The sequence below is a fragment of the Toxotes jaculatrix genome, chromosome 4, assembly GCF_017976425.1.
Source record: "Toxotes jaculatrix isolate fToxJac2 chromosome 4, fToxJac2.pri, whole genome shotgun sequence".
Classification (NCBI taxonomy): Eukaryota; Metazoa; Chordata; class Actinopteri; family Toxotidae; genus Toxotes; species Toxotes jaculatrix.
The window spans coordinates 22,286,816-22,303,351 of NC_054397.1; the positions used below are offsets into that span (position 1 = coordinate 22,286,816).

At 42.0% G+C, this 16,536-nt stretch overlaps 2 protein-coding genes across 4 annotated transcripts in view; one reads left to right on the forward strand and one right to left on the reverse strand.

Annotated features, from left to right (window-relative positions):
- Window positions 1-480: 480 nt before the first annotated feature.
- On the reverse strand, window positions 481-7,867 carry LOC121181186 (target of Myb protein 1-like). 2 transcript variants are annotated; one of them, XM_041037022.1, is made up of 15 exons: window positions 7,671-7,867; window positions 5,952-6,036; window positions 5,227-5,305; window positions 4,790-4,939; window positions 4,098-4,232; window positions 3,856-4,008; window positions 3,500-3,616; window positions 2,798-2,931; window positions 2,648-2,690; window positions 2,414-2,546; window positions 1,890-1,956; window positions 1,537-1,612; window positions 1,362-1,421; window positions 1,204-1,243; window positions 481-1,073 (listed from the first exon to the last, which is right to left on the reverse strand). In XM_041037022.1, the coding sequence occupies exons 1-15, from the start codon at window positions 7,741-7,743 to the stop codon at window positions 928-930; spliced, it is 1,491 nt and encodes a 496-aa protein (XP_040892956.1). In that variant the 5' UTR covers window positions 7,744-7,867; the 3' UTR covers window positions 481-927. The 2 variants fall into 2 exon arrangements, with proteins under 2 accessions (XP_040892956.1, XP_040892954.1); XM_041037020.1 differs by having other exon boundaries at window positions 2,414-2,549.
- Window positions 7,868-11,114: 3,247 nt separating this feature from the next.
- grk4 (G protein-coupled receptor kinase 4) overlaps window positions 11,115-16,536 on the forward strand; it is a 43,086-nt gene continuing 37,664 nt past the window's right edge. For both annotated transcript variants that reach the window (XM_041035673.1, XM_041035672.1), the window contains exon 1: window positions 11,115-11,431. In XM_041035673.1, coding sequence (XP_040891607.1) covers window positions 11,380-11,431 — 52 coding nt within the window. In that variant the 5' untranslated portion in view covers window positions 11,115-11,379. The remainder of the gene's footprint in view (window positions 11,432-16,536) is intronic.

Genomic DNA, 16,536 nt, shown 5'->3' on the forward strand with positions numbered 1-16,536 from the left:
GGGGACTCTGTGTACCCAACACCAGACATCCTTGAGCTCTCAAACAATAACAAACTGGAATTAGTGCCTTATCACACAGTCAGCAGACATATTATGGAGCATGGCCAGAGCACACCTGAGCTCCCACTTCTCATTCAAGGCTCTGATGTTTCGGCTAACTCACACATGCAAAAATACGAGACAAATCTTTAGTTTTCTTTTGTGTAATTACCAAAATTACAACCATTTTAACTGATTCCTGTGTGTTTTAAATTCAAGTAATCAGTAACTGAGCTGTGTGCTCTTGACTTTTGTAGCCATTTGTATTTGACTTCCATTTGGTGGATCTGTGTCAGCGACCTCAGACACAAGATCTTCAAAAATAACAGCTCTCTCACACTAGAGATCTGTTAGAAAATAGGCTTCAGGGTAAATTCACTTCATGGCAGTTAAGGTATTGACTTGCAGGAAAACACTTACAAAGAGGGCAGATGAAACATGTTTGCTGGACAACGCCCTATTTATTCTCATCAACACAAAATCAGCTGTTTCAGTCAAAGGCACATAATTTTGCAGTATGAAATACATTTTCAACATTATACTTGTTTTTTGTTTACATCAACATTACAATAATACATTTCATAAATACATCCACATAAAGTTGTTTATACTTACATAAAGATACAAACATCAGAATTAACTAAGAAATACTGCATTTATGCAATGAGTTGATTCTGTAGTGTCAGGTTTTATTGTGTGTGTGTGTGTGTGTGTGTGTGTGTGTGTGTGTGTGTGTGTGTGTGTGTGTGTGTGTGTGTGTGTGTGTGCTTTCAGAGAAAACCTGACTCAGCATGGCATGTCTCTGATTGTTGGTACTGTACATTTCAAGGTGACGGAATGTGTATGTTGACCTTTGCATCCACCCATTCCTCTTTTATGTCTCCACACTCAGAGAGAAAAAAGCTGGTCATGTGATTTTTCTTGTTTCTGGGTAGACTGTGGCGGCGGTCTGGATGTGGAGGGCGGCACACTACGAGCCCCCTGGCTGCTGTGGTCTGCCGCCTTCGCCCGATCCTCCAGAAACTTATCAAATTCTGAGAAAAACGGTTATAGTTAAAGGTGTGTGTATGCACAAACACACACTGCATAACAGATGAAGAACAGCAAAATATTATCTTCACACTCAAATGGCAGCACTGGGCTGTTCATGTTAAAACAACATACCTTCACTGGACACTCCCTCACAAACTGAAGACTGCGCCTCCTGCATTACCAAACACAAGAAAAGACAAAGGCTAAAGATCATATGACATATTTACTCACACAATCTTCCTCCCAAAACACATAGCTTTTATTTCAAATAAAACTATATATAGCCTTACCATATCACTGGATAACCATTTATCAATATCGTTCTGCAAAGAGTTTTTCGCTGGTGGCATCTAAGAGATAAGGTAACACTGTGTTGTAACTATTTATGCAAACAGAACTATACTTTGTATTTCACAAGGAAATATTCAGTTCAAATCCATTTGTGTGTTATTGTGTTATACTCACTCCTCCTGTGACCTGCAACCTTGTGTCCAGAGCTCCGGCGAGGCCCTCCACAGCTCCCGGGTCCTCATATTTGACACTGGACACACACACACACACACATCAGGGATGCATTGTAATGATGTGATGTAGGATATAGTCAAGTGTATAGCGACTGATCATTATAGATGTTCAGTCATAGCAGTGGTGTGGAGGGATAAGTAGCTGTCCTTTCTTTTGAAGATTTTTTCCTTTTTCCCTGCTCTAAGGCTTCACTTGTACTCAAAGCTGCACACAAATAAACACAACACACGCACTGACAGCATGTGTGTCATGATGTGGTGTGCGTCTTTCTGTCACCAGTTAGCACCGCTCACCTTTTCCTCTGTTCAGCCAGGGAGCTGCCTCTGGTCTGGGCAAACATGTCAAACTCCTCCTCCTCCTCTGCACGACAGAGGGTAAAATCATTAAGTCACAGCTGAACGATAACTCTCATCACACGGTTTTCTAATTTTACACAGCAACACAAATTTATAAATGGCAAAATTTACAGCTAACAACATTTTTACAAGGAATATATTGACATTCCAGCATTAATCAAACCCCCCGTCCCTCTCTGAACCTTCACCTGTTAAACAGATCACATGGTACAACAGTGTATTTTTAGTATTTCCTCCCTGAAACCACTGTTGCTTTTCCTGAGATGTGATGTTAGTCATGTGAGTTTGTTACACATTTTTAAACAGCCCGTCCATCTGATGTCCAGCCACAACATCCTGTTTTCTACCGGAAACATAACAAATTATGAAAGCTGGACTTCAGTTTTAAGAAATCATATGTATAGATTGGGTGTTGCAAAAGAGTGAACATATGAAGCAATGGTTATACAGAGTTAACTCACTGTGGTTGGCCAGCTGCCTTTGATTGGCCAAGGTGCTGACTGCTGGTTGGCTGGTTGTTGTGATGACAGCGGGTGGGCTGAGAGTGGAGGGCTCAGGGCTGAGGTCGATGAGGTTCGGACTGTTGGTAGAGCTCTGCTGAGAGTTGGACACGAGGCAGTGGGTGCCACACTAAACTACTGTGTGAGAGGAACAGCTTTCATTACGTCAAACAAAAGAGGTAACATCTTCCTTACCTGCTGAGTATTTGTAATTTGCGCCTTGTTAAGTCTGTCAAACCTAAAACACAAACGCAAAACAACGAACACGAAATTTAGCAAGATACACAGTGCACAAGCACTTTTTTATAAACTAAATTAAAAGAGCAAAGCTAGACTGCAGCACACCTCTCATAGCGAATGAAGGCGTTGTTGAGGTCATCATTGGCCACAAGCAGCTCTTCAGTCAGTCCTTCATCCAGCAGCTGGGGGATGAGCTCCACCACCCGAGCCTGCATGCTCTTACACACCGAGTACAGCTGCTGCTTGGGCAGAGAGGGAGAGAGAGAAAGGAAAATCATCATTAATCTTTCTTTAATCCAAATCAAAAAAGGTATTTAATAATTAGGTGTAATTTACTTTTTTAGCGTACCCAGATTTCCTCATCCTGCTACATCTACTTTTACATCAGTCACTAGTTTCCTACATTTTCCAGCATTCTTTGACAACATGAGAGGGACCCTGAGCATGAAATGAGCCAAACAGAAACCAAGGAGAGAAAGTGTAAAAAGAAAAATGCGGCAAAAAAATTAGGAAATGGTGTCACTTCCATGCTGTTTTCCACACATGATTGATTAACATCAATCAATCACTCTGAGATTAGTAGAGATACTGTACATGTTTTTTTTTCCACTGACTACCCACATGACGATAAAAGAATGCAGCGTCGGAATGATACACCCACAGACAACACAATGACACCAGAATTATATGGTACATCTCACCAATGATTGTTTTTAACAGTGCTGAAATGATAGGGCAGTTCTTTTCCTTCAACACTATGATTGTAAAACACAGTAGATGCTCTATACAATTGTGAGACATACACACCTGTAGCAGCACTGTATCATCCGGCTGGCTCTGTCCAGGTACAAGCTCATTCAGCATTTCAGACATCACTGTGAGGTTTCCCTTCACCAGCGCCAGCTCGCTCCGCAGCTTCTGCTCCTGGATTAAGGAAAAACAGAAAAACCGAGGTCAAAAAGTTACAATTAGGTCAGTGATACATTGCTGTTAAAGACAACACTGGCCAATCTCAGATACCAGCCATGGGTAGAAACAGTCTAGAACTCCTGTTATACAGTTATAGTTTGTTTTGACGTCACAGTAGGAAATTTATATCTGTATCTCTATTATATACAGTCATATATAGTCAGTGGCTGACAGACGTTGTTAGGCTGTGGTACCTGTTCTGCAGAGAGTGACACTGGTCCCTCACTGGGTTGTTGGACTGGGGGTGAAGTATTCTGAGTGGAAGCCCCTGAAGGAGCTTGTGGTTGTGACTGATTTGTGGTAGGAGCGACAGCGGCCGTCTCAGGAGCCCCGTTTTCTGGGATACTCTGCGAGAATGAAGGCAGAGAGGTACAGTACAGGTGGCTGTCTATACATCTATTTTAATTTGGTGTGGTCAGTTTGTAAACAGTCTCACCCTGTTTGGAGTGTGGATCGGGGACAGAGCGTCCAGGTCTGTCATGGGGAATTCCAGACCTCGCCTCCTCAGGTCGTCATATACATATACCACCCCTGACAAGGAGGGAGAGCTACGAAATGCATCAGCCCACGACTGGAGATGGGAGGGAGAATATATTATAAAATACAATGACAATGACCGACTTATATCCCTGTTCAATAACACAGTAAACAGTTCAAAACAAAGATTGCATGTGAAAAGAACAAGAAGACAAGAAAAGCAACATGGAGAGAGAACGAAGAAAGAAATGATCCTACAGCATTTACAAGCCTGACTCTATCAAATGTTATCATTCCTGCGAGTCTGATTACACACAACTGGTTTTGACCATGTAGCATAGGAATGCATGAAGCTATTTGAATTACAAAGAATACTAACGATAACACTGTTGTACATGTCTGTAGACACAATAGAGCTGAACTTAAGTAAACTTTAAAAGCTGTGGGATGTCAACACGCCACTGAGTACTCTCATGAAGACAATGTCAAACCACATGCACAAAGCAAAAAATGTCATTGGTTCGAGCCTCTCCAATGTGAATTACTTATTATTTAAGAAAATAACTAGCAGATTATTAATAATGGAAATATTTATTGGCAGCAGTGCAGACAGTTTCTATCATATTGTCCTCTGTGGGAGTGTCCGCATACCTGTATGAGGCTGAGTATCCTGTCCTGGAGGGCAGTGGGTGGGTTATATTTAGGCAGAATGGAACGAACCAAAACCCCCTCAACAAACTCCTGAGATGCCACCAGAACATGGAAGCGATGGCCACAGTTCTTTACACAAGCCTCAAGAACCTGTGTGATCCAGTCCAAAATAAAAAAGAAAGCATACATTCAGTTAAAAAAAAATGCTAATTCAAGCTGCTCTAAAATAACGCCTTTTCGTTCATGGTCTCAGTATGAATGTTGATTTAGCCATTTGCATAAGCATATGCCCTAAAACCATCTCCTCTAGGTCACCAGCCAATCAGGACAAGGGCCATTCTGGCCTTCATATTACACTCTTACGCCCTGCATCATCGTCATGTGATGAAAAAATGAATACAGCTGTTACATACAATGACCTACAGATGATAACTCACAGTAAGAGCCAACATGATCTCTCTGAAGTTCTTGTTTCCTACGATTCTCTTCTTAATAGCTTTGACTGCATCTCTGGGACTGGTGGGAGGGAACAAACAACTTTGCATGAGATGACTGGTTAACTTGTTATCTTAATATTTTCAAATAAAAATAAACAATAATCATCAACAAAAATGAAGAAAAACTGCTTTTCTGTTGCAGAAGCATCAATGAAAACAGTTTTGCTATTGCCTCATGTGCACAATGTGAAATAGACTGAAGTGACTAAATACAGTCACCCCTGCACTATAAACACATTACATTTCAAGCCTGCAGTGGTTCTCATACTATGGCAAACCAAAGTGCAAAACACCTACAATATTGACATAAGTGGGTCAGTTGATTGACATAAGTGGGTCATTCGAATAAAACCAGTTCCATAGCAATGCAAAACGAAACAACCAAACCAAAAAGGAAATGACAGTAAAAAGAAATAGAAAAATAACAGTGCACTAATTAGTCAGAAAGGTTAGGCAATATGCACCAGATGAAGACACTTGATACTTGATGAAATTGTGCTGCGTGCCTTGGATTTTTCCTCTTTCACCAGTAATCATTATACTGACTTGTACTGAGAGGTCAAGGAAAGTCAGTTAAGAGCAGGACAACCTCAGTCTCTACTGGCTAGTCTGCTCCACCAGAGAGAGCAAAAATAACTGAGCAGAACAAAAGACATCATCCTTACCCCTCATCTGTCTCATTGATGATATCACATATCTCTATGTTGAGCCCCCAGTCCTCTGACTGCAGAGAGCCGCTGGTTGCTTGCTCTGTCAACGGAGAGAGAGAATCAAGTGAAGTTAGTGGGAACAGACACATGTCACAATAACCAGTAGACTTTCTTCCAAAATCAAGATATCTGCATGACAATAGGAAGTCAGACAAGTCATTTTTAGTTGGTCTTTTGAGGGGTTTTTTTCCAGAAATTGTTCTGGGAGAAATGTGTTAATTTAAATAGAAATGTCATAAAATTCAGACATTAAATACGACGCTGCTATAGATTCATACAGGACAGAAGTTCACCAGTTATCATTGCTGTGTCTTCCTTCTTAAGGGTTGCTGTTTTTGTTATATTAATGGATGTTAGGAAACAAAGGTTAACATTTCAGTACTGATAACTTGAGGTTACACTACAGCACCTGATAAATTTGTTTCATATCTTAAGTATTTTTATTAAAAATGTGATATGTTACAAAATAAGCAAGAGTCTAAGTTAAGCCCAGTTTAACTGATTTTTTTTGGCCACCTGGGGGTAGATTAAATCAGCTGTAAACACAACACTGAAGTATTGGCTCTTTAACTGCTAAATGTCACATAAATCACCATATAAAGCTGTTTTCATAATCAACAAACACTGAAATCTCTCATGTGAAGTAAGTGGTATCCTTCAGATAACAGTGTTTTTATAGGAACTCACTGCAGATTGAGAAAACAGGTTTTTCCCTCTAACATATCTTTTCTTCTAAACTATTTAGCAATCAAAGCCAGCTTTCTTTGCACTCCACCCCTCACAGGCTCCTCATAAGTCTCTAAATCTCCTTCATTCCTTTCAACCAATACACCCCCCCCCCCCCACACACACACACACTCTCTCCCAACCCTCACCCCTGGCTTTCTCAATCCCATCCACTCCTTCCCTCCCTCCCCTTTCCTCCCTTCCCCTCTCCTTTCCCAGCTCCCTCCACTTCATGTGACTGTCAGCTGCTTCTGTTCTCCTTCGCCTTCAGAAGTGGCTGAAGCCTCTCTGACATTTATGTGCGAGAAAGTGAGTGGTTGTGATAAGAGGAAGGAAGGCTTGAGATGGGTGTGTAACATTTTCTCACTTCTCATGACTGTCCTGATTACACATCTTTCCTGGAGTCAGTGGCTGTCCTCAAGCCTTTAATGGGTGTGTGGATCTTTTCAGTGGTCTAACAAAAAGAAGCACCCTGCAGCCATTATGAGGAAATTCTTCTGCTTTTAACCCTGTAGGACATGACATATGCTTGCTGAAGAGGACCAGTAACAGTTAAGCATAAGGTGTGAAGCTGCATCTTGACTTAACACATCAGCGATTGAGGAAGTGAGAAGAAACATCACGTGGCTCTCTAATTCGCCAAAAAGAGCTGTCGCTTTACGCACAGTAACCAATCACGTGAAAGACTGGGGAAATTGAGTCCCGCCTCTGCCGCGTCATTGGCTCTGAAAACTTCTTTTCACGTCTGTATGTCAAATTTCGAGCTCGTTATTAAATATTTAGAATAAGAAAGCTACAATCAGAGGCGTAATTAAATTGCAGTGGCAGCGTGGTTGTAAAATTATAAAAGGTATTGTTTACTTTGTGTGAAGTAAACTAATGCTGAAGTCAACTAATGCTGTCAAATTAATCCAACGGAGCACAACTTCAAAATCAACTGCGCCTTACCGATTCTCTGACCGACGGGCGTTGAGAAGGGGTTTCCTATGAGAAACTCCATTTTCTCCCCGAGTGAAAACATCCTCGAAAAGTTCAGGCGTCCACTCTATGTTGTAGTAATCTGGAAAATATATTGAGCTGCAAACTGTGGTGTTTCCTTTTTGGTTTCAAAGCCTCTGCCGCTGCCTCAGAGGCGCACTGGCTCTGTGAGCGGTCACGTGAAAACACACACACACACACACACACACACACACACACAGAGAGAGAGAGAGAGAGAGAGAGAGAGAGAGAGAGAGAGAGAGAGAGAGAGAGAGAGAGGCAGGAAACTGCACACATCAACATACAGGCAGAAAACCGCTTGTTAAATCCTCATTTTAGTACCTGTAGAGAACTCGCTAATACTCAGACAAAGACATTTTACTTTCAGTTGCGTTCCTCCAGTCCAGTAAAAATGAAACTCTCAGAAGTCTTCATGAATAAAATTTAAAAAGAAAGGAAAAAAAGGAGAATGATTGTTTCTTTCAACCCTTTAAATACTTAAAAGTAATAAAATAATCTGTTACAAATAAAAGTCCCCATTCAAAATACCTAGAACTGCCAGCAATGTAATGAATGTACAGAAAGCATAAAAAACTAGGGGAGAATTACCCCTTTCAGGCTTTTACATCGTTTTATAACGGATACTGGAAGGAGTATTGAGTTCTTAAATAAATGAAGCTATATCACAATGAAAAAAACGTAAAAGTAAAATCTTTAAGTATTGTGAGCCAAATGTTGGTGTATTTAAAATGCTCTTCTCTTGTGAATTCCAGTCACTTGTTTCAGTGGTTTATGTCTCCATCATCGGGCACTGAGCCTCACAGCCTGAGGACATGTGACCAATGAGAAAAACAGCCCCTGTACATACAGAAGTAGAGGTCAAAATGAATAATATGCATATTAGGGATAACTAACTCTCATTTCTACAAACTGTCAGTTTCTACAAACTCTCAGTTTGTAGAAATTCCAGCAGCAACATCTGAAACCGCAGATAAATAACTGACTGACTGACTGACGGAGAGGTTCGGGCTTAGTGAGACACGTCTATGAAAGCAGCTCCACCTTGTGTCCGTAATGTAACCTGCAGTACAACACAGAGAAAAATGATTTGGTGTTGAATTATATCTCTTGTATAAAGAAGCAATACTTACTGAAAATAACGACCATGTGTTAAAATAACTCTTATTGACTGAACACTTCTTATTTGTTGTTTTCTCATCCACCATAAATCAATTTCTCTGATATTTTCATGACACAGTGTCCTATAGAAATTCTTTAGGTACATTCCGTTTATTTTTATCTGATTTTTTTACAGAACATGCCAAGAAAAAAAAACTGTTGCTGCTAATCAGGATAACATTTTTCCCATGAGAAAGCTTAGCTTTTGTTGCTCAAGTATTTTTCTTGGCATTTTGTAGCTTTGTGTGACAGTGGAACGCTGACAGGAAATGAGGGAAAGGGGAGATGGGTAACGACATGCAACACTGGCCAGGGAAATGTACTAAAAGTCCTTTTACTTTCAATGCTTAAAGTGTTGAAAGTAAAAGGACTCAATGCACAAACATGGTCCTTGTGTTTCTGATCCTGCATATCTAGTGCTCCAATGTCATATATTATCTAATTTAACATTTATTTGTACTCTCTGTATGGATAAATACTTATTTTTCTCTTCATATGTGTAAGCTTACTTTTGTCAAAGCCTTTCAAAGACTGTCGTGATATTAAGGTATTTTTGAACGAAGCCCTCTTGTATGTATGCATTATCACCACTAGGTGGCAGCATTGACTCTGAATGTGAGAGATGGTGATAGATCTGTGATCTAGTCGTGGTTTTTTTTTTTTTCTTTTTTCTTTTTTTTTATTCCGGACAACAACCCCACACTGACAACTGACAAACCGTGTACTGATGGACATGGACAGTGGTGTATTACTGAAGTGAGGAAATAATTGCAATCAAGCTGATAAACAGCTTCTTCCTTCGGGAATTCTCACTGATGTGACCGTGATTTAGGAGTTTTAATGCGGCCACAGTCTAAGTTACATCCATAACTTGGACTCTACAGTATACAGGCCTTACAGTAAACAGAAAGTAAGAGTAAACTGAAGTGTTTTGATATGACATATCCTCAGATTCAAACCTGTGACATCCCAGCTACCATAGTTGCTGTTTATGAATCGCTCTCTGTCCCCTGTTTGGGAACACCTTGGCTGTGTCTGTCCCCAAAGCAATATCCCTGTCTCAGGGGAAAAAAATAAAAGTGGTAATGTCCAAAGAATGGTGTGAGAACAAAGACGACCACCAATAACTGATTTCATGTCTAAACTTGAGCACATGTTTACAAAAAACTCCTGCTGCTGAGAAACACATGTTCAACAGTCCAACAACAAAATATGGAAAGAGTGTTGACACATTTTTGATTGATCCATTAACTTGACACATTCGGTCGGTGATGATGTGAAGATGAAAGTTAGTTCCTCAGTCCTCTGATGCACAGATATGTTCAGGCCTCTCAGTAAAGCCTCTACGCTCCCAGCATCAAAATGCACAGTGAAAACACTTTTCATTGTTCATTCTGGATGATCACGTTTATGAACCTCTAAACTTCTTCCAAAACATGTTTTATACATAAAGTTTTGAATCTGACAGCACGGTAATTGGTGTATCGCCTGTCCGCTTAAAGACACACTGTTCTATTCAAAGCGTTGTTGGGTCAGTAGATCAAAGAGTCAGATTAGAAAGCCCAGGGGGATGCTGGGTCACATTGTGGCCGTGAGGAGGAGAACACCAGTGTGTTATCTCTTTTCTCCAGGCTGTGCGACCTGGCATAATGCAGCAACTTAAAAACCCTCACCCTCATTGTTCACACAATGAGAGGTCTGTATCGGGCCTCTGCGGCCAGTGGTGTTCATGTTTCCTGACAATAAGTGAGCCAGCAGCACATGAAACAGTTGTGTAGCAGAAAATCATGGAGAGGAAACGTTTACTTATTAGTGTGTTCATTCTTGTCGGAAGAAAAAGCTATTTGACGTAGTTTAAATGGGGGAAACACTTCTCTTTTTTTCTTGATGTTTCCAGCAGGCTCTCACTCTGACATTATGTGTGGTTGAGGAGAATATTGTGCCTGAGGGAAACTTGTAGAAAACCACACCATAAGCACGTTTTAATCCAAAACTGCCACACAATAAATAACATAAACTGCTCCATAATTTCAAGGGACTGATCTTAGGAAACTGCATGCATGTATGTATAAATGCAGTTGTGTGTGTGTGTGTGAAGGTGTGTGGTGTGTGTGTGGTTGCACTGGTTGTAAATTGATCCCTCCTACTCTCTCTGGTTCGTTGTGCAGAGGAGGGGCGAGGAGGAGGAGGAGGAAGAGGAGGAGGAGGAGGAGGAGGAGGGAGCCGAAGCAGGAAGGAAGGCAGGCAGAGAGGGAAGGGAGGCAGGCTGTGAATGCTAACGAGCCCCGTCGTAATCACACAGCTCCGTAGGTAGGCTTTGCTAAAACATCTTGCAATGGAGAGAAACGACCGCCACTATTAAAGACCTACTATGCGCCAGTGCCGCGTTAGCCCTGTGCGCGTGCAGCAGCCTCACCGTCGTCCGCACGTTTGATCAGAAAAACCGTCTTTTTCCGCTGAGTGAAATGTATCGCGACTGCTCGGGATTCACATTCTGACAATGGAGATTGAAAATATCGTGGCCAACACGGTTCTCCTGAAGGCAAGGGAAGGTAAGCTGTGCTCTATGACAAAAAAGAAAAGAGAATAAATGAGATGTGTGTTTTTTTTTTTTCTCTCAGCCACCTCAACGACATGGTCATGGACGAGCCCGAGCTGTCGGCAGTCCTTCCTTGGGATTTATGCTTTCCTCTTCTCCCATCCCTGCGCAGCGCTTTGTCTCCGGGCAAACGCCAAACCTATTCCGTTGAAATCAGCTGTTTGTACACTAACAACACACACATTTACCGGGCAGGTTAACCTAAGGCCCAGCAGGCTGGAGATGAACAACGCAGGGAGTGTTTGCAGCATCGCGCTCAGATGGCAGCGTTGCATTAGAGGCTGTCGAGCAGATTTTTTCACACAAGCACCAGTGGTTTTGTGGGTATTTACAATTTACGATGACATAACGGGTATTTAATGGTATTCCCATGACATGGTATTGAGTGTAGAGCGAAATATAGCTGCGCAGTGGGGCTCTGTGACTGAGCACAGCCTCTTCTTACCTGTCATTGTAGGTTTCGATGTGTTTAAAGCTTAATTGGGAAGGTGAAGTGAACGTGTGGGATTATTTGACGCAGAAATATGCCGCTGCATTGCTGTTTGGCTGTGGACCGGGAGCTGCTGGGATGAAAGAATAGAAAGAGGTTTTTTAGATTCAGAGGGAGGATGGCCCACCGTGTACACCCCCCCCCCTCCTCCTCCTCCCTCCGCGGCCCAGGCGCTACAGCCACGGGTGTGCAGGCTGCTCAGTGGGCCGGTGATCCCACAGCAGCTCACCTGGAGGTGGAAAAGAGGCGAGTATCCATCTGTTTTCCGGGAGATGGCAGAGCAGAGAGGGTACTTTGTAGCCAGTGAGTAGGCGCAAGGTGGGTGTGCAACACTGTATCAGCAGCCAGAGGAGGGGGAAAGGGTGTTATTACTGCTCAATGATTTCCACTCGTGTTTTGTTTTGTTTTTTTTTTCTATTCCGATCGGGCTGGACACCATCAGCAGGGTCTGCGGTCCCGGAGGATATTGAACAAGTTGATCCATTTTTATTCGACAGCAAAGTCGCTCACAGTCCGTACATGGCTTCGGGGCTCTCGGTTCAGTGTGCGTACGCAGAGGCCTTACCCTGCTTATGGTTTGCATTATATTCAGTCTGCGTTTCAGTTCGGGACTAAACGCCAACACCGCTGTGAAATGGATTATTCACAGCAGCAGCGAATCCATTTCATAACAGCAGCTGCTCCTTACGAGGCATCAGGCTTCCCTTTACCTGCCGTTAAATGGTGCTCGGCATTGTCATGAGTGTAACCCCGTGAGGTTATTCTGCACTGAGCGGATCCACAGGCTTAAGACCTGTCAGTGTCCATGGTCTTTTATCCCCAGAGGCTCCAAAAGGCCCTCGGTGATAAATGTAACAGTATGAACCGTGCAGAGAGTGGAAGGAGCCTGGCATCTCTCAATAGCTGGGCCCAAAACTCACCATAAAGGGTAAGATTTGGGCTCAGACATTTGTTGATGAATCAGTAGTTCTTTTAATAGAAGACTGATTGTAGTTTTGATAAGCCAGTAATCATTTGCATCCCTTACCAGGCGAAGAGTGGCGAAGTAGTCTTTTTTTAGGTTTTGTACAATTAGTGAGTGAATTTATTTTTTCAATCAGTTTTTCATCAATGAAGAAAACAGTCAGCAGTTGCAGTCTTACAAAGTTTTGATTTAGCTGGTATAACATGCAGAATGCTCCGCCACATCATACATGTTTAGTAATCAGCCAGTGCTGTTTTTTTAATTTCTCCCTGCTATATCATTCACTGTCTTAATTATCACATAGATTAAAAGGGCTAATGGCTCCTAATTTATCCCTTTAAGGTGCTCAGGAGACTTTGCAGGGGTGAGTGTTTGTAGCTGTCAAAGAGTTTAAGTATGTCATAATGATAGTTGTCAACACTGGTAGTGTTACAAGCTGCGGAGCCAACCCCCAGCCCCCCCCGCCTTTAATCACACAAAAGCAGAGAGAAAACAGCTCCTGCTCATCAGAGGTCAGCAGCCTTTTTAGCTGAGTTTCACTTCGGTCACCTTCATGCTACATGGCATCAAAACCTCAGCACGCAGCAGAGCGGTGCATGGAGGCGGCTGCAGGAGCAGGGTCCAAGCCGCTGAGTCAGCAAGAGTTTGCCCTGCTGATGTGTCCTTGAGCAAGACATTAATCAGTAATTCCCTGACCTCGCTGCAGAGAGGGGAAATGACAGACAATTTCCCAGTTTAGTGCTTGGTAAGAATTCGTTGTGCATGCAGAATCGTCGGTTTTAAGGGTGGATATGCAGTTTTCTCCACCTTTAAATTAATGCTTGACTCATAAATGTCATCCTGTGCGTCTGTTAGCGCCCAGAAAACTTTTGAGTCTGCCCACAAGATGCTCAAAACTTTGACTTGTTAGTCACTTTAACATACCTGTTGATGTGAAACTGGGTGGCCAGAGTGAGAAGTGTTATGACAGGGTGTGCCCAGTCTGCCACAGTTGAAATGACACGTCAAGGGAAGTGGTTAGAGATGACACTGCTCCCAACACTCCCCAGGTCTCCCTTTGTAAGTTTCATACATACGTTTAGTACAAAATGTAGCAAGGAAAACCAGCACATTTTCCCTTTGCCTTACAGCTGCTCAGACTGCATAAGGAGACTGCATGAGGTGAAAGTCTTCTGCAGTCAAGGGAAGTTACTGCTCCCCTGAGAATATATCAGAAATTTTTTGAAATGGTGATTGTGAGAATACCAAGAGGATCTCTTTTGGTGGAGATGCAATCGACAGTTTATGTGGATGTAAAAGCTCAGCCAAGCTGAGGCTAGAGAGTTACAGAGTTATTTTCACCACTGCATCGTCTCAGTCAGTGTAACATCAGGAGCACGTCATCAGTAGTTGTATAGTGAGTCTAAACCCTTCTCTGTTAATTACTCGTATTCAATATTTACCTGTAAATGATGAATGAGTCTGACCAGTATATTTCCAGTATATTTCAGACAGATTCACGGAGGAGCTGCAGTGTACAATCCAGTTAAAAGCGCTTGGGATAATTTAGAAACAGTGTTATCATAGTTTGTCCCACAGACTCCACTGTTTACAATACTTTGCAGCACCTGAGTTGGCAGAGCACCCAATCACAGCCGAGCAGATGTTGGTATGAAGTTGTGTTTACTCCTCAGCTGTAAAATATCCTGCCTCCATTACATTTATTTGTCGGAGCTTTTTAATAAACAAATTGGAGGCTCCTTTTTTTTTCATTTAATCAATTCCACATAAAAAGATGGTTTGCTGAAAAAGGGAAGCAACTTTTGATACAAACACATGCTTCTTGGAGATGAACATGCAGTTGCATCTCAGTTGGAAGCAAACTGTGCTGAGTAGCCACTGGAACATTTATATGAGGCATATTTTCCCCTTGCAGACCTAATCCTAATCTCCCTGCTGATGCTATAAACAATTACAACCCGTTCTGAAGTTGTGTATTTCTTAAAGAAATATCCAGAGCTTGCTTGCCCTGACATTATTAGATATCAGCAGTCTGTACATTACAGGAATTATTTTGTGATCAAGCTTAACATCTCACAACCAAGTAAATCAAAGTGTAGAATTGTGTGTTGTGTGAAACATGTCTGCATTAAACGCTCTGCTGGAGGATGGTTTAAACTATTAAAGCATCAGCACACACTGTGTTGTACACTGCTTTGTGTTGAGTGATGTACTGCACCTCAAAGGCAAGGACAGGATTTGGGTGTTGTAGTTTTTAGGTGCCATCTCTGTAGCACCCGGGGAATTTAATTAAATTGAACACACTGACATAATCAGGTCAGTTGGTATCAGTAAATTCGAGGTTTGTTGCCTCTGCCTTTGTTTCAGTTAGATAGTGACTACATTTTATCAGAATGCCCCATGAGAGCTGATATTTACTTGTTGGATTCAGCTGTGAGTTATAAACATAGCTGGTCTAGATTACCATCAAAGTTTTTTTTTTGGATGGATAAATTTGAATTTTGAGTTCCTAAAAATGACCAGCTTTTCTGGACTGTCATTGTACGGCTGTCGCTGACTTTGGTCACAGTTCCTACGAATCGAGTTTTGGCAGTTTGAGCTGAATGTTCTTATTCAGTACAAACAAAAGTGTCTTTGAACATATTTAGGCCACATGTTACATTTCCACACGTACTTTATTTTCATATTCAAATGTAAAGTGAAACTGGACATAATGAGTATTTCACTTCTCTTGCCTGGAGTCAGATTTCACCAGATCTGTTTCTGCTGTGTTTCTGTCATCATTCCTACTGTCTTCATAAAAAGGAAGGAATGTGAACGGTCCGGTGCTCGCATTCCTCTGACAAACAGAAATAACTTTAATCCTGCTTATATAACCTATTTCCACCTTACAACTTGGAAGCTTTGATTTTTTTTTTTTTTGCAGTATAACATTACATATGTAAGTGGATGTACCTCTGATGTTGGCGTCACTAACCTCTTAGTCCTCTCTGCCCCCTCTCCACCATGCTTCAGACTGTAGGCTTAGCAGGTTCTCTCAGACCGCTTGTGAGGGTTTTCCTGTGACGTTAGCCAGCATAGCTTTATTAGTTTTGTGGCCATAGTTGGGCTAACACTTGTTGTCATCACTCTGGGGTGTTTCCTCCAGCTGAGGCTCATAAAACACATTGCTTTGTGACTGTCGCTTGATGTGGGACTCATTTTACAGTTATGACACCCACAAATGGGTCGTGCGGAGAATGAGACTCAGTGTGTTGCGTATGCAGCTCCGCTGCAAGTCACTGGTAGCGACGCTTAGCTGGGTGGCTACTGGGAAGTTCATTAGCACAATTTCTTGGCAAGCTGACTAACCATAAAGAGGCACTTTTTGCGGCACTTTGTGAACATCATAGGGACGTTGTTCCAGCTGCCGTATTAAATGTTAAATGGGCGTTCTTCCTGTCAGAAGCCAGCTGGTAGCCTGATTTTAACAATGTGTACGGTTGAGCGTATTTACAAGTTCTAATGGTTCAAATGAAAATTTTGTTTCTCTAAAAAGAGTTTTTGGAGGTCAGACAGAGTCTAGTAGCAAGTGTATTAAATGTCAAAGATGTCTCATGATTTA

Bases quoted from the DNA above. Each gene is read 5' to 3' on its own strand.
- LOC121181186 (XM_041037020.1), bottom strand. From the start codon at position 7,743: ATGTTTTCACTCGGGGAGAAAATGGAGTTTCTCATAGGAAACCCCTTC. The intron at 4,233-4,789 runs GTATGCGGACAC...TCCCATCTCCAG, and splicing joins GGATACTCAGCCTCATACAG to TCGTGGGCTGATGCATTTCG. The intron at 1,613-1,889 runs GTGAGCGGTGCT...GTGTGTGTCCAG, and splicing joins CTGGCTGAACAGAGGAAAAG to TGTCAAATATGAGGACCCGG.